The sequence below is a fragment of the Orcinus orca genome, chromosome 17 (genome assembly GCF_937001465.1).
Source record: "Orcinus orca chromosome 17, mOrcOrc1.1, whole genome shotgun sequence".
Classification (NCBI taxonomy): domain Eukaryota; kingdom Metazoa; phylum Chordata; class Mammalia; order Artiodactyla; family Delphinidae; genus Orcinus; species Orcinus orca.
In genome coordinates this window covers 54,535,612-54,559,516 of record NC_064575.1, presented here as the reverse complement: position 1 = coordinate 54,559,516, position 23,905 = coordinate 54,535,612, and the positions used below count along the sequence as shown (strand labels likewise).

Here is a 23,905-nt window from a genome sequence, read left to right as displayed (position 1 = left end):
AAATTTTTTAGTCTCCATCTTACTGAGTTCTCAACAATACTTGAAATTATGTTCACATGCCCACTGGGCTTTCATTACACTCTCCTGGTTTTCTTCCTGTATCTGCCTTTCATTTTCTCTCTCCTTTGAAGGTCAAGACTCAGGCCCCTCTTCTCTTTTCATTCTATGTCTTCTTAGGCAATCATACCCACACCTAAGACTTCAATTTCCACCTATATATAAATTACTTATAAATGTAAATCCTCAGCTCAAACTTCTCCTCTGAGCTTCAATATTCAATTGCCTACTTGACATCTCTAAATATTTGGAAGTCTCAGTGCCAGTTGGAATTCAGTGCGTATCAAAGCGAACTCCTAATTTTCCTATTAAACTAAATTCCTTGCCAGTGTTCCTGCCAGTGCACAATTTCAGTGAATTGTGCCACCATTTAATTATGCAGGCCTGAAATCTAGAATTATTCTAGAAATATCTCCCTCCTTCAAATGCATAATTAATCTAAGTCCTTTCAACTTTACTTCTTAAATATGTCTTGAATCCTTCCGCTTGTCTCTGAATCCATTGTCAATACCATAGGCCTTGTTACCATCAATGCCCACCTAGCCTCCTGGCTAGGCTACTCACATCCACACTTCTCCCCTTCTGCATACTACAGAAAAATTATCTTGTCATCTCACTGCTTAAAATACGCTAATGGCTTCTGATTGTTTTTAAGAAGAAGAAAAGTCTTCTTATGAAGACATACAAAGCCTTGAATGTTCTCGCACACATTCACCCCTTCAACCTCATTTTTTGCACTGCTTCTTTCCCCTCTTTCAGCTAAAGCCACTCACCCTTTAGACTCACTATGGTGCATCCATTATAGGGCATTTATATTGTATACATGCTCTCGCTTCCTCCTAGGATAGATTACAATGCACACCTTTTTTTAAATTTTCTTTCTTTCTCTGTTTTTAAACCGTAGGTATCCAAAATAGAGTTGATCATGAGCTTGGTTGCACTGATCCATGCTTGGCTCCCTTTTTAATTAACTATTTTCCCTTCCCCGATGTGACTTCCCTTCCCTCAGGAACCAGTCTTTACATTTTTATATTAAAATCTAAATAGAATAAACAATAGCTAATGCATATGGTGCTTATTGTGTATCAGGTAGATAGGTACTATTATAAATATTCTACTATTATTGTATTCTACAGAGAAGCTATTTTTACTTACAGTCACACTGCTAGTAAGTAAAGCCAGATACAAATTCAATGTTGCTGCAGAATCCAAGCTCCAACAACTGTAAGTTTACACATTTTAATGGCTGTATAATGTTCCCTATTTACATTTTATTCATCCTTTTATTTTTTAAAAGTTGGCACTTTATTCTGAAAAAGAATAGATTTATATATATAACTGAATCACTGTGCTGTACACCTGAAACTAACACGATATTGTAAATCAACTATACTTCAATTTAAAAAAGAATTAGTAAATAAATAAGTTGGCCCTTTATAATTCATTACTGTATATTTCCAATAAATTGTAATATTTCTGTAATGAGATATTTATAAACACATATGTTTTTCTCTGAGATATGTATACAGAAATATAATAGACATACTCAAGTTCACTAAATATTTCTGAACTTCCCTCCAAATGGCTTAACCCAGTTAGCACACCTGCAAGCAGGGTATGAAGGCTCCAGTTTTCTCTTACCCTTGCCTATACATGATATTATTTAATTTTTTAAATTTTGCAGCTTGGGTAGATATGAACTGATGTTTTATTTTTTTAAGTTCACATTTTTCTGACTCCTAATGAAGTTCAGCCAGTTGAACTGCCCTACCTGTGAACTACCTATTCCTGCCATCCTTTACCAGAACTCTATTGGTTTTCCTGGTGGGGCAGGGGCGGGGTGGGGGGGTTATGGGGTTGTTTACTTGTTTTTGCTGATTTGCAGAAGAACCCTGTAAAGTCTATATGTTAATTCTTTATAAGCTGAGCATAGCAAATGTCCTAGTCTGACAAATGATGGCTAATTCTATTCTTTGTTCAGCAGAATTCTTTAATTTTGTTGCATTCTAATACATCAGTTTCTCCCTGCATGGTTCGTGGTTTTGGTGGCTGGCTATAATAAAAATCCTTACTTACCCCTGAGTCAGTCACAAAAAATTCTACAGTTTCTTCTAATAGCTTTATAATTTTGCCTCACATTTAGGCTTTTAATCGATCTAAAGTTTATTTTTATATGTGATGTGATGCAAGAACTTAATTTTAAGCTTTTGCGTATAGAGACTCTATTTTCCCAGCACCATTAAAAAGACCATCCTTTCTTCCCCTGATTTGTGATAGCAATCTATCATATACTTAGTTCTCACATGTGCAAATGTCTATTTATGGACTCTGCATTCTATTTCATTGGGATTTTTGTTTGTTCCACTCCAAAACAACACTGTCAGAACCAAACTCCAAATACAATGAAAGGTCTAAACAATCTTAAATATATAAGCTTACATATTTAAGTTTATAAATATAAATATAAAGGTAAATACATAAGTTTCCAGTGATGTAAATCAGAGGTAAGCAAACTTTTTCTGCAAAGGTCCAGATAGTAAATATTATAAGCCTTGTGGATCATAGGGTCTCTGTCACAGCTACTCAGTTTTGCCAAAGGGATGTGAGACAAGCCATAGATAAACAAATAAATGAGCTTGACTGTGTTCCAATAAAAGTTTATTTACAAAAACTGGCAGCAGGCAGGATTTGACCCACAGGCCATATTTTGCAGATCCCTGATACAGATAAAAGAGTCAAAGGTGTACTCACATTTAATTTAAAACTTTTATGACAAATAAATATTTAAAAGACATATACAATAATTTATCAATTTAGAAATATTGCTTTTTCCACTTTCTTATTTCAAAAAGCTGTTTTATCCAACTTTTTCATGTCTATTTTCTCCATCCTCACCAAAGCAACTCATTGAACTGTTTTCCAAAGTAAAATTTCTTCACTTCTGAGTTCTTTAAGAAAACAGAAATTTTTCAATCTGTTAGCTCCTAGTACTCCTGCTGTGCCTGGTAATTTTATGCCCAGCCACATAGCTTTTTGTTGCTGTTGTTGTTTTCCCATACATCTTACAAGTGTACTTTCATGATTTCCATAACACTGACTTTCATTAGATGATGAGTTTGAAGTTGTGCTTTCTACAAGTTCATGGCATGCAGTTATAAAATGTGATCATTAAATGCAGTCACACACATTATAGAGTGCTTTTCAAACTGCAGAGTACAACCCAATATAAGGACATAAAATCAATTTAGCAGGCCAAGACTCATGATTTTTAATGAAATAGAATAGATCATAGCATTGGAAAGAGTGCAAGTAAGATTTCATATATCTTGTTTCTATTACACATATATATGTATATTTCTATGTAGGTATGTGTATACTGGGTTATAGTGCAAAATATATTTCTTTTTATGGATGGAAGTTTTTTTAAAAAGTATAAAAGCCACTGCTTTACTAATCCACTGACAGAACGGACTAATGTCCTTTTATTAAAAAAAGAATAGGGCTTCCCTGGTGGTGCAGTGGTTGAGAGTCCGCCTGCCGATGCAGGGGACACAGGTTCGTGCCCCGGGCCGGGAAGATCCCACATGCCGCTGAGCGGCTGGGCCCGTGAGCCATGGCCGCTGGGCCTGCGCGTCTGGAGCCTGTGCTCCGCAACGGGAGAGGCCACAACAGTGAGAGGCCCGTGTACCGCAAAAAAAAAAAAAGAATAAACATATGTCATATAGATGGCCACCCCAGTCACAGAGCAGGTCTCTCCTCTGAACTTCTAAATAGCTGCCTAAGTGACTATTACAACTCTACTGGTTTTCTAAAATCCAAATCTGATCATATCACCCTGTTCCTCTCCCTGGAATGCCTTTTCTCCCTCTCTTGGCCAGATGCAGGGGCACCAAAACATCAAACAGTAGGGCATGCTCAAGAAACGGTATCTATAGCATTATCAAATAAATAAATGGGAAACTACAGACATAGACACCCTGACATAGTAACTAGATTTAACGTTTGAAAATATTTTTAAATAGCTGAAGTACTTCACTTTCACAAATAACTACAAAATTTTCCAAAGTAGTAAGAAAAAATAATGGCATCAGAATGTATATCACAGCACTATTCATAGCCAAAAACTGGAAACAACTGCAATGTACAGAAATAGTAAAACATAAATGAACTGTAGTATTTTCAGATACTAGAGTACCATACAATCATGAGAATGAATGAAATACAACTATATGCAATCATATGAGTGGATCTCACAAACACATTAAGCAAAATAATATAGCACAATATACCATATGATTCTATTTGTATGAAGTCTAAATATAAGTAGGCAAAAATAATATGTGGTGCTAGAAAAAATTCAAGATAAAAGCCACCCCCTGGGGTGGTAGACAGTCCTGCCTGGAAGGAAGCATAAGGAAGAGATCCTGAAGGGCTGGTAATGTTCTGCTTCTTGCTTTCAGTGATGATTTCCAGATATATTCACTGTCTGAGAATTCAATGAGCTGTATATTTTTCAAATTGTGCACTTTTCACTACATATGTTTTAATAAAAACTTTACTTGGCAATAAACACTTTGGTAATTTTTATCAATTTTTCTAAATGCATTTTCTGAACAAGCAATCTATCATCATAATTTTTCTTTATTTATTGATCCCTTTTTTGAGCCAAAAGGAATTTAAGGTGGTTCTAAGATACATGACAAATGCAGTCAATTTTAGACCACTCAGGTTGAAGACTATCTATGTTGGACCTGGAAACATATTTATGTGCAGGAACTGCCTTCACTATTTCACAAGTCCATATCAACTGCTTTGACCAGTCAAGCGCCAATAAGAAGTACGTAGCTTACAAGAAAACATCTTTGTCCATATCATCCTCAAGCTTAAGAAAAAGTAGAAAAAAAACAAGTGGAATTTTTTAAGTAAAATTAACAATATTCTCAATGACCCTTCAATTTCCATTGTCATTAGCCTTCAAAACAATAAAATCAACTTTTGGGGAGATCTATCAGCTTTCCCTTATAAGTTAATAATAGGCTGCCCAGGCATTTAGTATTTCACTTCTGACCCTAGAGTCAGCGTTATTGCAAGTTAACATGATTAAGCACAGCAAAGGAATCATGTGATACACTTAGTCTTAACATCAACAGGTACAAGCAGGATTTCCAAAACATCCTTCTAAGGAACACTCTATGACCTGAAACCTACAGATTTAGTCTTCTGGAAGAGATAGGACAGAAAAACTACCTCAGGATTATGATGGAAAAGACTGTTAATAAGTCATGTTAACAATTAGCACTTCAACAAAAGCCTCAAAATGTTGATCTTTGGACTTATGTTTCACAACTAAAAAGACACAAACAATTTTGCATGGACTGTTGGAAATCTGCTCCATCAGGAGACCTTAAATAAAAGAGTCTTAAGAATCCCCAGAAACAAATGGTCTTTGGAGAGAAAGAGCTAACCAACGACTCTTGGATCAAACAGATGACAAACCAAAGTAGACAGCTTCCATCCAAGAACAGAAGAATGATTTTCTGGTATCTCGCTCCTCCCTTTAAAAATTATTTTGTTTACTCTTTATCCTATTTATTACTGTACTTTGTAATCTCTAATGTTCAACTAAGGGTTTCTCAGTATGCTTTCATAATATTTTCACTGTTAACCTATTTTTAATCTCCTTTCACTGCCACCTAAGAGAATACAAAGAAATCTCCTTGTAATCCCACTGACAAAATTGAATTGGTATTCCTTGAAACACTACATACAGCAAATTTCCTTCCTTTGAGAGGATACTTCTGTATTTGAATTTTCTTCATATTATTAACCTTACCCTTCAGTATTGTAAAAATTAGACCTTGATCTCAAGTCATTACTTACAGCAGTTTCAGAAGAACCAACAGTACCAAGAATGGGGACTAATACTGGAGTTATCTTTGCTACTACAGCATTCTTTTGGCGTGTCTTTATCTTTTGGCATCCTGAAATATCCATCTCATTGCAATAAATAAGAATCAAATGTAAACTAACTGTACTAGATGTTACTAGTGCTCACTATATAGAGTTCCCTCTCTTCATGAGGACATGGAGTTTCTAGACTTCCTTGCAGTTAGTTAAGAGCCTTGTGACAAGTTCTGGGCAATGAGCTATGAGTAAAAGTGACCTATGTCACTTCCTGTCTTACACAATTAAGAATAAATGTGTGAGGGCTTCCCTGGTGGCACAGTGGTTGAGAGTCCGCCTGCCGATGCAGAGGACACGGGTTCGTGCCCCGGTCCGGGAAGATCCCACATGCAGCAGAGCGGCTGGGCCCATCAGCCATGGCCGCTGAACCTGCGCGACCGGAGCCTGTGCTCCGCAACGGCAGAGGCCACAACAGTGAGAGGCCCGCATAGCGAAAAAAAAAAAAAAAGAATAAATGTGTGTAAGTCTTTCATCATATAAATTTCCCTATAAGTATTGCCTCAGCTTCATCTCCCAAATATTAATATGCTGTATTTTCATTTATTTCTGTTCAAAATATATACGAATTTCCTTTTTTTTCCTTTGACCCATGGATTATATAATAGTTTCCAAACATTTGGGGAGTTTTAAGATATCTTTCTGTTATTAATAACTAATATAATTTTGGTCATAGCACATAGTTTTATGGTTGAATTCTTTTAAATTTATTGAGACGTTTTATGGCTCATAGAATATGTTCTATTTTGTAAAATTTCTGTGTGTACTTTAAGAGAATGAGTATTCTGCTGTTGTTGAGCAGAAATGTTCTCAAAAAATTCATTCCATTCAGTTGGTTGATAGTATTGTTCAGGTCTTCTGTATACTTACTGATTTTTCTGTCTACTTGTTCTATCAATTATTAAGAGAGAGATTTTGTAATCACTGACAATAATTAAAAATGTCTCTATTTCTTCAAAAAAAAAAAAAGAATAAATGTGAGTTTTCCATTCTTTCTCTCTTCCTCTGATGCAGCAATCCTGGTAGCTATGTGTTCTAATTGGCTTGCCAACAAGATGGAAGCAGCCTAGATCCCTAAACTGACACTTGGAAGAGAAGCATTCTATAATCCTATAAATAAGTCTTAGTCTTTTCATGGGCTAGTGCCCCTGGGCTGTGACTGTCACAAGTGCTTCTCAGCTTCTTTTCCTGTTTTGGAGAGACAGGAAGGTTAGGGGGACAATAATTGGGTATTTCTCTACTCTCATGTTGGTTAGGCTCTGGCAAAGTAGTTTCCTTTGAGAATGAAAATCTCTGGGAGTATGTCAAAATGGTTACTTTTCCCATCCCCCTGGTGAAAGTATGAGGGAATTTTTCACTGATCTTTACCTTGAGAACTTGGTAGAGTTCATGGAGGTAAAACTTACAAAACTGGGGTGGAGGATCCCCTAAAGGTGGATTTCCAAGAATTTTTAACTCTTAAGTTAGTCCACACTCAGCCTTCAGTATTTCCTCAATTTCCTACCAGCTCCTAGCTCCGGTGGTTTCTGCTCCCAGGAAGCTGTGATTCTCTTTATTCACCTCTTCTTTCAGTTGTCAGGGCATTGATTTGTCCTGTGTCCTCAGTTTTCTGGGATCTAAGAAGAGTTGTTGATTTTCAGTTTCTTCAGCATTTTTCTCATTGTAAGGATGGGAGTGACAGCTTCCAAACTCTATATGTCAAAAAGGAAACCAGAAGTCTCCACAATATTGTTTTTAATTACTTATCAGCATGTTTTCCCTCTTGAATATGAAATATTTGAGAGCAGGAACCATAGTCCTTTTATCTCTGGATGCCTAGTACCATGCACAGTGTGAGAATTTTCAGGGCTAAGTCTTGGACCTTCTTATCTGCTCTTCATCACATACTCTCTCCCTACGTCATCTTGTCTCCTCTTCTAGTTTTATGCATTATACTGACAACTCTGAAAGTTATATCTGCAGCTAATCCATATCTCTCCTTCAAAGCTGGTTAACTTATTAGCATCTTAAACTTTAAAAATTTAAAACTTCAGTTTTAGTTTCTACCTCTAACCTGTTCATCCTTTCCCCTTCTTGATCATAGTTAATGGTATCACCACCCAATGAGTTCTTCCAATCAGAATTCTGGCAGTCCTCTTTGGTTCTCTCATCTTCCTTACTAACTTCTTCTAAATCTACTCCACTAACAAATCATGTCATTTCAACCTCCAAATATATCCCCAATCCACTTCCCTCCATCTTCAGTATCATCAACCTGGTCCAAGTCATCATAATCTCTAGTCAAGTCCTTCACAAAAGCCTCCTCATTACTCTCTAGACCTCCGTCCTCACTCACTCTACTCACAGAACAGCCAGATTTTTATACATAAATTAAATTATGTGACTCCCATGTTTAAAACTTTTCAGTATCTTCCCTTTATACTGACATTCAGATCCAAACTCCTTCTCACTCTCGAGAGAAACAATGCCCCGTCTGAGTCCTACCTTCAGAACCTCACTGCCTGTCGCACTCCCTCTTGTCCACTATATTACAGCCACACTAGTCTTCCTTGTGTCTCTCAAACCCTTTGCTACCTAAAAACTTTCACCCATGATTTCTCTATGCTAACACGCTTCCCCTTAGCATCGTTTTCCTATTAAAATACCTCATTATCAAAGAGGATTACTATATTAGTGGCCATCTCATTCCAATATTTCAAATTTTAGATTTTCCTAATATTTCAAAAGTACATTTTTTTGGGGTGGGGGGGAGGTATGCGGGCCTCTCACTGTTGTGGCCTTTCCCGTTGCAGAGCACAGACTCCGGACACGCAGGCTCAGCGGCCATGGCTCACAGGCCCAGCCACTCCGCGGCATGTGGGATCTTCCCGGACCGGGGCACGAACCCATGTCCCCTGCAACGGCAGGTGGACTCTCAACCACTGCGCCACCAGGGAAGCCCTCAAAAGTACATTTATTATTTAACATGTCACAACATGAATAAAACTGTTATTACATGAAAATTCAAAATCAAACTAATCCAATTGATTGGTTTAATTAATCTGTATTAAAAAAAACTTACCTTTGATGTTATGCTACATATTGGCAACACCAAGTTAAAATAACAGTTGCATTAAATAGCATTTATCATTTTTTCCTAGTATGCCCATTTTAATTATCCAAAGACTCATTTACACTCTACATATAACCTATATTATATTATCTTTACAGACAATTTTCCCTCATTTTAATATTAATGTGAAAAAATAGTGAAAGAAAGAAAAGAATTTAAAATTATTTAATTTTTATATTAATCAATTTCTGCAAAGATGAATGAACTGACAACTGAAAATCGTTTCAATCCATTTTCTATGCCTCAGTACTTATGGAAAGTCAAAATGGGATACTTTGTTCTACTTATACCTATATTTTCACATGAATTACCGAAATCAAAATTACATTACATTCAAAGTTCAAAATTACATTCCTGTTACATTAAAAAACAACTATGAAATAAACAAATTCCAAAAATACAGACCTCAAAGAACCTACATTATTAAAGCTCTGAAAATCACAACATGGGATTTATAGAAATTCATTAAAATGAAATTACTGTTCAGGAAATATTAGATTTTTAAATACTATCTGACAGAATATTTACTTAGTTATTCTACTGTGAAAACGTTCATACAGAATACGAAAAGCATAAGTCCTACTTTTTAACATTTATAAATTAAAATGAATACCTAGAATTCAACTCTCCAAAATAATTTAATAGGTGAGTGAATAGAAAGTAAGCAGATAGGATGTTATCTTTCTCAAATGGTAGTCAAAGAGAGAAACAAATGAGGTGATTCAGAAATAAGAAGTCCTAGACTCTGATCAAAGAGAAGATGAATTAAAGGAGAAGATTCAGAAGTACCCTGACCTGTGGATCAGAAAGATAAAAGGAAAGCTCCTAGAAAATTATATATCAGAAAATCTTCAGCACAATAAGATTGTAAGATGAAGAAAGTAGCTATTAAGAGAACTTATTAGTTCTGATTTTTTTAATTGTATAAATCGCAGAACAAGCAGAATGAATTAGTTGTCCAAGAAACATTAATGGAAATAATAGTTATTAATTTGGAATTAATTTTTAAAATATCAGAAAGTACTAGTCTTTTCTCCTATAATCTTCCTAGCCGAAAATCAAAGCAAACTATATTTATTATTGAAATAAAGCTATTGCTTTTCAAATTTGCCTTGATCTTTGTTTATCCCAGTCAAATGTCATTTTGTTTCAATAATTAGTGATCACTTTTTAAAGTTATTAACAAAACATCTATTTTATTTAATGTCCACTGTAATCTACTAAATAACATAACAATCTTGATTATTTTCTAAAACCTACAAACAAGATACATAACTGACATCATTTAAAATTGAGACAAAGTCACATCTAATTATATTTTGCTATTGATTTTACTACCTTATTATGTTTCAGTGCCTTAGAGAAAAATCAGCAAAACAATGACATTGTGTGCAATTTTAATACAATTTTTGCTGATTAGAGAAAGATTATTGAATTTATTTCTATTCTTTGGGACACAGTATTCTTAACATCATAAAAGGGTAAAACATGTAAAATCAGTTGTGAAGACGCATTTATTGAGTTCCTACCATGGATCAGTCACTCTGCTACATGTCAAGGATAGAATGTAGACAAGACAAATACGGGTCTTGACTTCAACTGGCTTAAATACAGCAACAATTCCAACCGCAGAAATACATTATCAGCTAGTAGGAGAAGCATATCACAATACAGTTTTACTTCAGTTGAAAATGAAACACTGACCAAATTTAAAATAAAATGCATACAAGGTGACATAAAATGGATGAGGGATTACCCTCAATAATAACAAAACAAAAAGACATTATCTTCTATTTTCATTAAAGGCAAAATGTGAATGTTTTTCTGAATGTTTCATCTTAAGGCTCCTGGCAGGTATTCTTGTTCTCTCCTAGAGCTCATGTCACTTTTCAATCTACCCATTCATACAACCAAACCATCTACTCCATAGACATAATTCCTACTTTTATGAAGTGCAGAGGCTGACTGGTAAGAGCATTTCTGAGTAAGACAGCAGTTATCATGGGGACTGTGGAATTTAAATCTATGCAATCTTTCTCACATTCTCAAAGAAACTTGCACTTTACAACATAAATAATATTTCTTGCACAAAGATAAAAAGATACAAGTATGAACAACTTCTTAAAGAGTGTATTTTAATCTACTAATAACTGAAATAAATGGAATTGACATTTTTTAATGTTTCAGACCAATGTGATAATAAATTGCTGGATTTCCCAAATTATGTTTCATAACCTAATGAAATACTCAGTGAAAACAGGATTCAATAGTCACATAAATTTAGTTAATATTGTATGTTCTAATACCTTGGAGCACATTTAGACACTCAGAAGTATAACAATAAAGAAACCTTCTTAACCTTTTTTAAAAGAACCCTTCCAAAACTACTTGACCAAAGATTGAATTGGGGGGTAAATACCTCTTAATGTCTTCTGGAATTATTTTTGAAAGAAATATACTTTGGAATATACTGCATATTGGAGAAAGATATTTTACTGGATAAATACAGTTTATATAATTTATACTAAAGTTGGGGGGAGAATTACCTCTTCGTTCTTACTACCCTATAAATTATCCTTGTTTTCTTTTAATATTTCCATGGGATATGAAGTATCAAAGGTGAAAATATCAAACTCATAACCTAACAATTTTCATTTCTGAGGAATGTTATTCCAAGGGCAGTATTTTAATACATACTCTTCAGTATGTTATGCTATTAGAGATAATATTTAGTCTGTACAGATCAGCTTACTTACGTCTGGGGCTCCTTTTCATTTTGTTGTTTTTGCTGGGGCTGGAGAACGTTATTTACCAGTTCAGTGATCCCACTAAAGGGAAACCACCTGTTTAAATAAGCAAATAATGTGACTGAATAACCAAATGAATAAAACAAATGGTCAAATGTTTTCTTATCCATACTAATAAAAATACACAGGCACAAAAGCTACAGCCAATGGAAATATGAGCTCCAATTATCATCCAGGCAGTCAGAATATAGGGAAATTAAGTTTGAATACTTAACCAGTCCACAAGCAGGCAGCAAAAAACTACATCTAGTCAGTATGTAGATGAAGTAAGAAGCTGCAGGCAGCTCTCTTACAAGCCAGAGAGTCAAAAAGCAGAAGACACACTAGCTGCAGCCTATCCAGTATTAGTGTAAGCTAATACCATCCAAGGTGCAGAAAGCAGAATGTGGCAAAGGTACAGAAGTCAAGCCTACTGAACTCTTAATACATTTACTTACTGTGTCAGTTGTGGTTTGTGCTCTTCTTTGACCCTAAAAAGATAAGTTTGCACAACTGAGTGCACTATACTAGGAAGAAATTTCTATCTACAGATCTGTGGTCATATAAAAATGAAAAATGAGGTTTGTTACATAGAAAAGCTTAATGTTTTGCTATAAATTGGAATTATACATTTGAATTAATTTGACACAAAAAGGAAAAGTTGAATTATTTGTTCTTAATAGAGGGCTGATATTAAAATTCTACTCCTGTCCTAATGATTCCATGATTTGGTCCTCAAGTTTGCTGCATATTTGCATTAATATTGATATTGAAGCATTTAAAATAATTATTTTAAAGTATTATATTAAACACAGTTATATTTGGCCTACAGAAGATAAACAGATTTTCTTTTTATTTTTAAAATTTCTTCCTTAATATAAATTGAAGTAAAGGCATAAATATTTTAAATAAAATGTAGGGTTTTATAAATGTATTTTAAAAGCCTTACAAATGGATTCATTTACTTCACAAAGGAACAGATAAAGGAATTGGGGGATTATGCATCTAATACCTAAAAACAGCTACTAAAATAATTATATATACTAAATTTAAAATATTCATAAGCTAAAGTAAATTATTCATATAACTATAACAGACTAAAAATGCATTTAACCTATAATCAACTCGGTGTTTCACTGAAATAGCACTGGATATTTAAAAGGTGGAGAAAGATAAAACACAAGGACAGTGATGCCTCTGAAATGTGGCTTCCCACACTTTGCCTGGGACTGGTCCTGAGAGATAAACTGATGACTCAGTGATCAGTTGATTAGCTTTTACTTTCCCAAAGAAAGACTAAGAATTGGTAACTAAAATGAGTCACCAAAATCTAGGACTTTCATTAGGAAATTATATTAACATTGTAAATTAAATTCTCTTTAGATTAAATTGATTTTTTCAGTGTGTTATTATTTTAAATGATATAAGCAATAAATGAAAACGTATACCCTTATACATTTTTGTGTCCCAATGAATATAATTGGTATTTATATTTCTCTATATTAACTAAAAAAGAATATCCCATGTTCTCTGCATAAACTTCAAAAAGTACAATAGTTTTGACCTAGAGCTAAAGCCACATCATTTAGTATTTGAATAGAGATATAATGGATTAATAGTAAAATACTATATTTAGCACCAAATATAGAAACACACAAATACAAGCAAACTATAGTGACAATGGATTCTACCTAGAAAACTTATCATGTTATTTCTTTGAGAATAAGATATAAAAATCTCTTAACGTTTTAGAACAAAACAGTACCCATATAGATAATGACAAAGAAAAATTACCATACCAGTTCATCAAAATGGAGAACAATTCAAGAGTATCCTTCACCAAATAATATGCATGATAAACAAAAATATTTAAATGAATACATAAAAGAGGAGAAGATATTTGTTAAAGAAGTCCTGGGTGATTCTCGACAAGGAATCATATTTGCTCTTAATTAGTGACAAAAGTTTTTACCATAAACAAATTTATATTAATCATAAATCAGTTTCTAATTTCAAAATCTGTACTTGAAAATATTAATAGACATAAAAATTTAAATTACCAATTCAGAAATTATTTCTGGGCTTTGTAAAATATCTGTATGTGAAATATACAAACATTTACATCAGCTTCCCAAATAAAATATGTGTCATAAATACGGTGGTAAAAATATTTATCTTGTATTTAAATCAAGAGTATAAAAATTTTCTTCTTTTGTCCAATATGTTAGATAAAATCAAACCTCAAAGTATCAGACCATAATTAAAATTCATGTTGAGATAATAATTTAAGAACTGGTAATATTAAAAAGTAATTATATATTTTTTTGACAATACATTAACATTATTGACAATGAACTCCTACATTCCTGCATTCCAGAAAGTGTATGAGGGGCTTCCAGTTTCCAATAAGATACATAAAACGCTTGGAAATCATCACTCCCACCCTTAAAAGAAAAAAGCTGAACAAACCGAAAATCAATAGCTCTTCTTAGAGTCATCAAAGAATTTAGGTCATAGAGCAGGCAAACTGTTGCCATGAAAACTAGAGAAACAAACAAGTGGATCCAGACTATCACAGTTTACCAAGAGTACAAGCCCAGGAGCAGAAGCCCACACCTGGGGCCATTGTCTGTTGGAACACTTTTAACTATAATTGGCCAATTGCTGGAGGCTCACTGTGGACTAGATTGAGAGTTTAAAATTCCAAGGAGTCCCAGTTTGGGGCATACTACCACACTTCCATAAATTTTATCTCCAAAAGCCATACCAGTTGCTCACTGTGAAGATCGAAGAAAAATTTCCTCCTGCATCAAGCAGGAGGAAGGGAAAGAAACCATTTTGAAATACTCCCAGAGCCCTCTGCTCTCTTTAACAATCCTAAACTCAAGGGAAAATATTTTACCAGAGCCTAACCAACTGGCATTTTACCAAAACCAAACAAGCCTGTGGAAGGTAATTACCTATTATATCACCCTCTAGCCTTTTATGTGGGAGAAGGACAATACCAAACTACAGCTCCCTCCAGCCTTCAACATGGGGGAAGGCAAATACCTAACTCAGGCACACTAGAAGAATAAGACCTAATTATAGGACTGTTGAATGCTTGTCCTGTAGCAACACCTTACCACCAAATCATTAGAGTTCCTGAATAATAACAGGATTACAACTATAACAACTGCAAGCTTTAAACACTATTTAGTAAGAAGTCTCTAGGCAAACACAAAACAAAAAGGAAGACAAAAATAAAGACAATAGAAGAGAGGATTTTGGAAGATGACAAAGTAGAAAGCAACAGAAATCTGCCCCCACAACCTACACAATCTGTCTGACATAACTAATTTGGAAATCTGGAGTCTACTGAAGGCTTTCAACTTCAGAAGAAGGCTTGGACTGTACCTTGCTGTTAATTTCAGTCAATTTGAGCTCTTAGCATAGTGGCAGCTACCCATCCCCTACCACCCTGCTCCATGGAAGGTAGCTGTTTACCTGTTCTCGGAGCAACCTATACACAGTTTGCAGGAGCAAGAGTGGGTAAAAAAGACACTGTCCTCCAAATATCGTATTTGTGCTCTGATCCCTGATTACTGCTTCTCATCTCAGAGGTCCATACAAAGAGGTAAGTGACCATTGTTGTTGCAATCCCCCCATTGTCACAAGCCCCTCCCCCTTTGGCTAAGGTGACTTCCAGGATATTTTTAAAGAGCCTGGGCATTTCCCCCCCACCCAACCTTTGTTTTTCTATTTTTCTCCTTTTAGAAGCCAGACATTAAAGACTGAAACATTTAAAAGCAACTGCGTATATGAGAGAAAACAGAAAGTCACCATATTTGCCCAGGGAAAGGAACAGGTTCAGAAAAGACCTTAAGTTTATAACACAACCTGATCCTCAGCACAGAGACAGCCTACAACAAAAAAGAATAAAATAAAATAAAAACAATAACAGAAAATAATAAAACTTAGTGAAAGGTGAGAATCTGATCTCCAGAGTTACCACATATTTAGATTCAAATGTCCAGTTTCCAACAAAAAAGTCACAAGGCATACTGAGAAACAGAAAGTATGGGCCACTCAAAGGAAAAAAAGGAACAACAAAAACTGTCCCTGAAAAACACCTGGCATATCTATTAGACAAAGACTTTAAAACAACATTGGTGGGGTTGGGGGGAGGAATTGGGAGATTGGAATTGACACATATACACTATTGATACTATATATAAAATAGGTAATTAATGAGAACATACTGTATAGCACAAGGAACTCTACTTAATGCACTATAGTGACCTAAATGGGAAGGAAATCCAAAAAAGAGGAGATATATGTATATGTATAGCTGATTCATTTTGCTGTACAGTGGAAACTAACACAACATTGTAAAGCAACTATACTCCAATAAAAATTAATTTTAAAAAATTTAAAATAAAAAATAAAACTATCATCTTCAAAATGCTCAAAGAACTGACAATGTAGAGAAAGTCAAGAAAACAACGTGTGAACAATATGGAAATACCAATAAAGAGACAGAAAACCTATAAAGAACCCAAAAAGGATTCTGGACTGAAAGCTGTTGGGACTGAGAGCAGGCTACCCCAAGACACGCCACAAGGGCATATAGATTATTTTGAATTAAAGTTACTTGAGATCAGTTGGTGAGAAAATAAAAAAACAATACTTAAAAGAAAACAACACTCTGATCCTTCTCTTTCCCCCTGAAAGCAAGAAAGAAATCTCCAATGTGAAAGTATCCCCCCATAACCAAAGTACAGAAAGCATCCTTATCAGCAGAATTAAGAAGTTCAAGGCTAAGAAAGCTGTATAAAAAAACTGTGTGACTTCTTCATTAGTCTGTTACCACAAGTACAAGCCCCTTTGTTAAATCTTCACAAATGATTGTTTCTTTATCTAAAATTAATTTTTTTTTATAAACAGCCTGCCTTGGTCACTTCAGGTGTTCCATTTCTATGAGACCTCTGTGCATACAAATTTTTTTTTCTGTTAATCTGCCTTGTGTCAATTACTAGACCAGACAAATTTCCCCCTTCCCAAAAAAGTACAAAAACGGACATGAAAAATTCACTAGAAGGATGCAGAGGCAGATTTGAGGAGGGAAGAGAAATAATCAGTGAACTTGAAGATGAAACAATGAAAAGTACTGAATCTGAAGAACAGAAAGAAAACAGATTGAAGAAAAGACAGTCTAAGAGACTTGTGGGACACCACTAAGCAGACATTGGTTTGATGTGGGAATTCCAGAGGAGGAGAAAGAATATTTGAAGAAATAATGGCTGAAATTTTCTCAAATTTGATTAAATACATTAATATAAACATTAAAGACAATGAACAAATTCCCCAAAAGATGAAATCAAAGAGACCCACACCAAGACACAATAAACCAACTAAGTCAAACAAACATATAGAATACAATACCCAACAAGAACAGGAAACACATTCTTCTTGAGTGGAAATGGGACATCTTCCAGGAGAGACCATATGTCAGGCCACTAATTAAGTCTCAGTAGACTTTAAAATGTAGAGATCACATAAAGTACTGGAGTGGCCAAAAGGTTCATTCGGGTGTTTCCATATGATGTTATGGAAAAACCCGAATGAAATTTTTGGCCACCCTAATATGTTCTTCAAACACAACAGGATAATGTGAGAAATGGAAAACTAGAGAAATCACAAATTTGTAGAAATTAAACAACATATACTTTAAAAACAATGGGTAAAAGAAAATACAAGGGAAATTAGAAAATACTCAGAGACAAATGAAAACAAAACAAAACAAAAAAATGTACCAAAATTTATGGGATGTGGTTAAGCAGTGCAAAGCAAGAAATTTATAGCTATAAACAATTACTGGCTTGGCCAAAAAGTTCATTTGGGGTTTTCTGTAAGGTGATACAAAAAAAACCTGAAGAAACTCTTTGGCCAATCCATACATTAAAAAACAAGAAAGACCTCAAAGCAAAAGCCTAATTTTGCACTTATGAAACTAGAAAAAGAAACACAAATTAACCCAAAGCCACCAGAAGGAAGGAAATAATAAAAATTACAGCAGAGATAAATGAAACAGAAAAAATACAATAGAGAAACTCAATGAAACTAAAAGTTAGTTCTTTGAAAAGATTAACAAAACGAAAAATTTTGTTAGATGGCCTAAGAAAAAAGGAGAAAAGAACCAAATTACTAAAATCATAAATGGAAGTGATAACACTACTACTGTTCTACAGAAATAAAAAGGAATATGAGAGTACTATAACAACTTTATGCCAACAAATTGGACAGCCTAGATGAAATGAACAAATTCCTACAAACACAAAACATACCAGGAAATCACAAAGAAATAGAAAAGCTGAATAGGCCTCTAACTAGTAAAAAGATTGAATCATTAATCAAAAATCTCAACAAAGAAAAGCTCTAGACCTGATGCCTTCACTGGTGAATTCTACCAAACATGAACTAATACCAAAAATGAACTAGTACCAATCCTTCTCTAACTTTCCCAAAAATTTAAGAGGAAGGAACACTCCCTAACACATTGTTTGAGATCACCAATACCATAATACCAAAGCTACACAAAGATGCTACATGAAAAGAAAACCACAGATCAATATCTAAATACTACGCAAAGCAATCTATAGATTCAATGCAGTCCTTATCAAAATCCCAATGATGTTTTTGCCAAAATACAAAAAGTCATCCTTAATTCATATGGAATCTCAAGGGAGCCCAAATAGCCAAAATAATCTTGAAAAGTAAGAACAAAGCTACAGGAATCACACTTCCTGATTCCAAAACTTACAACAAAGTTACAGTAATCAGTGTGGTACTGGCATTAAGACAGACATAGACCAACGGAATACAATAGAGAGCCCAGAAATAAATGCCATATATACATAAAGTCAACTGCATTTTGACAAGTGTGCCAAGACCATTCCATGAGGAAAGGACAGGCTTTTCAACAATGGTGCTGGAAAATTTGGTTATCCACATGAAAAAGAATGAAGTTAGATCCTTGCTTAATATCATACGTAAATATTAACTCAAAATCAATCAAAGACCTAAATTTAATACTTAAAACTGTAAAATTCTTAGAAGAAATCAGGGACTGTGGTATCTCCAGCTTTGTTCTTCTTTCTCAACATTGTTTTGACTATTTGGAGTTTTTGGTGTTTCCATACAAAAATTAGAATTATTTGTTCTAGTTCTGTTAAAAATGTCATTAGTATTTTGATGAGAACTGTACTGAATCTGTAGATTGCCTTGAGTAGTATGGTCATTTTAACAATATTCTTCCAATCCATGAGCAAGTATGTCTTTCCATTTGTTTGTGTCATCTTCAATTTTTTCTATCAATGTCATAGTTTTCTTAGTACAGGTCTTTTATGTCCTTGGTTAGACTTATTCCTAGCTATTTTATTCATTTTTATACAATTGTAAATGGGATTGTTTTCTTAATTTCTCTTTCTGATAGTTCTTTGTTAGTGTATAGAAACGTGACAGATTTCTATATATTAATTTTATACCCTGCAACTTTACTGAATTCAGTGATGAGTTCTAATAGCTTTCTGGTGACATCTTTAGGATTTTCTATATATAGTATCATGTCATTTGCAAACAGTGATAGTTTTACTTCTTCCTTTCCAATCTGGATTTTCTTTTATTTCTTTTTCTTGTCTGATTGCGGTGGCTAGGACTTCCAATACTATGTTGAATAAAGTAGTGAGAGTAGGCGTCCTTGTCTTGTTCTTGATTTTAGAGGAAAATGATTTCAACTTTTCATCACTGAGTATGATGTGTTAGCTGTGGGTTTGCCATATATAGCAGTTATTATCTTGCAGTATCTTCCCTCTATACCCACATGGTTGAGAGTTTTTATCATAAACGATGTTGAATTTTGTTGAAAGCTTTTTCTCCATCTAGTAAAATTATCATATGATTTTTATTCTTCAATTTGTTAACGTGGTGTATCACATTGATTTATGTGATCACAATGATTCACAGATAATTGAGCCATCCTTGTATCACTGGGATAATTCCCACTTGGTCATGGTGTATGACACATTTACAACATGAAAGCATTCTTGAGATGGTTGGTAGTAATGCATTAATGCATAAATACATTATGAATGTATTTAGTGAAACTGAACTATACACTTAAAAGTGGTTAAGATGGAATATTTTATGTTTGTATATCTTACCACAAAAAAAAAATTGGAAAAAATTTAAGGACAATAGAGGAAATTTTTAGCCTCTGACACCACAGCTACACCAATTACTAAACACTGCCAGATAAATATAAAATCTGCCACACTAAAGGACTATCTACTGGGCTATCTACCTACATTCCTTTTACCCAATAAACCTTGTCTAGCTTTCAACAAAAAATACAAGGCATTCTAAAGGCAAGAAAAAACAGTCTGAAGAGACAAAGCACATATCAGAAACAGACTCAGATGAGGCAGAGAACTGGAATTGGGCAAAATAAATACAGTTAATATGTTAAAGGTGCTAATGGAAAAAGTGTACAACATGCAAGAACAGATGGGTACTGTGAGCAGAGAAATAAATTGTTTAAGAAAGAATGAAAAGGAAGCTCTAGAGATAAGTAACACTGTAACAAAAATGAAGAATGCCTGTGATGGACTCATCAGTAGACTACACTCAGCTGAGAAAGAACAGATGAACTTGAAGATATGTCAATAAAAACTTCTAAAACTGAAAGGCACAGAGAGAAAAGACAGAAAAAGATGGAACAGAATGACCAAGAACTGTGGGATAATTACAAAAAGGTATAATATACATGCAATAGGAATGCTGGAAGGAGAAGAAAGAAAGGAACAGAAGAAACTTGAAGTAATAATGACTGAGAATTTTCCAAAATTAATGACAGACTCCAAGCCACAGATCTAGGAAGCATGAGGAACACCAAGCAGAATTAATATTAAAAAAATCTTTTACACCTAGGCAAATCCTATTCAAACTGCAGAAAACCAAAGACAAAGAGGAAATTCTGACAGAAGCCAGAAAGAAGACAAACACCTTACCTACAGAGAAACAAACATAAGAATTACTGTGGACTTCTCTTCAGAAACCATGCAAGCAAAAAGAAAGTGGAATAAAATATCTGAATTGTTGAAAGAAAAAAACCCCACCAACCTAGAATTCTGTGTCCAGTGCAATTATTCACTTCAATAGTGAAGGAGAAATATACCTACTCAGACAAAGAAAAATTCAGGGAATTTGTCATCAATAGACCTGCCTTGCAAAGAGTGTAAAAAAAGGGAGAAGAAAATGATATAAGTTGGAAACATCTATATAAAAAATAGGAAGAGATTAGTGAAGGAATAAGTGAGGGCAAAATAAAATCTTTTCTTTTTCTTATTCTTAATTGATCTAAGTTTGTTCAAAATAATAGTAGTAACATTGTATTTGATGATTATAGCTTAGGGATAAGTGAAATGAATGACACCAACTTTCAAGGTACAAGAGGGGAAAATTAGGAATACTCTTTTATAAAGTACTTATACTACCCCTGAGGTGGTATAGTGTTATCTGAAAGTAGGCTTGGATTATTTATAAATTATTGAATCAGTTGCAAACTCTTCAGCAACCACTAAAACACATTATTTTTAAAAAAGGAAGTATAATTCATATGCAAAGTGAGGAGAGAAAATGGAATCAAATCATATAAAATGCTGAACTCTAAAGTAAACAAAGAACAAAGGCAATGATTGGAACAGTTACAAATGTGATAGCTATTAATCCAATTATATCAATCATCATTTTAAATGTGAATGATCTAAATTGACCAATTAAAAGGTAGAAACTGTCAAAGTACACAAAAAAATAAAGAGAGAGAGAGCACCAACAATGTGTTTTCTACAAGAAACCACTTTAAATAGAAAGACACAGTAAAGTCATGAAGAAAGATATACCATGCTAACACTAATAAAAAGAGAGCTGGAGAATCTACATTAATTTCAGACAGTGACCTTCAGAGCAAGGAAAATTATCAAAGATAAAGAGGGGCACTCCACAATGATAAAGGGGTGAGTTTCCCAAGAACACATAATAATCCTTAATTTGCAGAGCCTAACAATAGAATATCAAAATACAAGAGGAAAAAAATGTCAAAATACAAATGGCACAAGAAATATACAAATCCTTTATTACAGTTAAAGACATCACACTTCTATCAGTAACTGACTAATCCAGTAGGCAGAAAATCAGCAACGATATAGCTGAACTGAATAGCATCATCAATAAAACAGATCTAACTGACATTCTATAGTACTTCATCCAATAATAGCAGAATACACATTATTCTCAAACTCATATGGAATATTCACCAAGACAGACCACATTCTAAGCCATAATACACTCTTCAACAAACTTAAAAGAATACAAATTATACAAAGTACGCTTTGAGTTCACAGTCAAATTAAACTAGAAATCAATTACAGAACAGTAGTAGGAAATCCAAAAATATCTGGAGATTAAACAATACATTTCTAAATAACACAAGGGTCAAAGAATTCTCAAAAGAAATTTGAAATATTATGAATATATTTCACAAGAAGTGAAAATAAAAATGTATCAAAATTTGCAAGATGCAGCTAAATATGTGCTTAGATGGAAATTTCTAGCATTGGATGCATATGTTAGGGAAAAAAGAAAGATCTAAAATCTATAAAATAAACTTCCACCTTAGGAAACTAGGGAGGGAAAAGAGTAAATTAAATCTAAAACAAGCAGAAGAAAAGAAATAATAAAAATTAGAGCAATACAGTAATAGACAGTGGAGACAGTGTCACCCATGTCATCCCTGTGGCGGAAGGGTATGTAATTAGCAGCTGTATTAAGCACAGCTGTAATATAACAGCTGTGTATATAACACAGGATGTAATATAACATATTTTACATGTATGTAATATAACATATTTTATTCAACAATTGCTGAGAGATGGAAAAGTAAGAATCCATCAGAGAAATCCTTGGGAACGTTAAAGGAGCACTATAGTTATGCCTGCCCAGATTTGGTCAAAGAATTTAACAAGTATGACACAGATGGAGCAAAGTGGATTAAACAGTATACTGGAATCAATGTTATCTCAAAGAAAGAATTCTCCATTGGGGTTGGTTATTGAGAGATTCTTGGGACATGACATTTTTTTCATCTAGAGTTTGCTAATCCAGGCTTTACTCAACCTATCTCAGAAGTTGTAGGTGAAGTAAATAATCACAATTGTCCTACTGATGTCATAGATCCTCTCAACAAGAATATTGTCCTCTCTGGATATTCAACCATGTTCAGGGACTTTGGATCAGGGACTTTGGACATCACTTGCAAAGAGATTTGAAAAGAACTGGAGATGCCAGGCTGAAATTAAGTGAGGAACTGAGTGGTGGTAGACTGACACAAAAACCTATTGATGTATAAGTCATCGCACCCAAAATGCAGTCACATGCAATGTGGTTTGGAGGATCCATGCTGGCTTCTACGCCTGAATTCTACCATGTATGCCACGCCAAAAAGGATTATGAAGAAATTGGGCCTAGCATTTGTCATCACTATCCAGTGTTTGGAGTTAAGTCATAAAATTAACTTCACAGTCACTGGGTTTAGGGAAGTGAGGAAGAAATAATCTTTCTGATTGCCTTTTTTGTCTGGATGGCTGGTTTTGAGGTTTTAACCCTGACTTGAAATAATAAGACCAAACTAAATTACACAGGAATATTTTAGTAAGTTTATCAACATGGGAATGTAGAGGAGAGACAAAATGATTAAATGTTTTTCTTCAGATTCAATATTTGAATTGTATGTGTAACAAAAAGAAGCAGGTGTTAGTTCTTTCTGTGCCCTGATAGGTTCTATACTATTGAATTAGCCAAGATTTGAGGGTATGTAGATAGCTCTGTAATGCTTGAATTGTACACTTCTAAGTGTACAATGCAAGAGCTTGTTTGTATTTCATACTTTTTACAC

At 34.2% G+C, this 23,905-nt stretch overlaps 1 protein-coding gene and 1 pseudogene across 1 annotated transcript in view; one reads left to right on the top strand and one right to left on the bottom strand.

The window, feature by feature from the left end:
* RIMS2 (regulating synaptic membrane exocytosis 2) overlaps positions 1-23,905 on the bottom strand; it is a 635,932-nt gene that overhangs the window by 456,024 nt on the left and 156,003 nt on the right. The window contains exons 9-10 of the mRNA XM_049700520.1: positions 12,375-12,407; positions 11,887-11,973 (exon numbers count right to left, since the gene is read on the bottom strand). Coding sequence (XP_049556477.1) covers positions 11,887-11,973; positions 12,375-12,407 — 120 coding nt within the window. The remainder of the gene's footprint in view (positions 1-11,886; positions 11,974-12,374; positions 12,408-23,905) is intronic.
* Positions 20,667-23,518, top strand: LOC105748262 (actin-related protein 3-like; annotated as a pseudogene).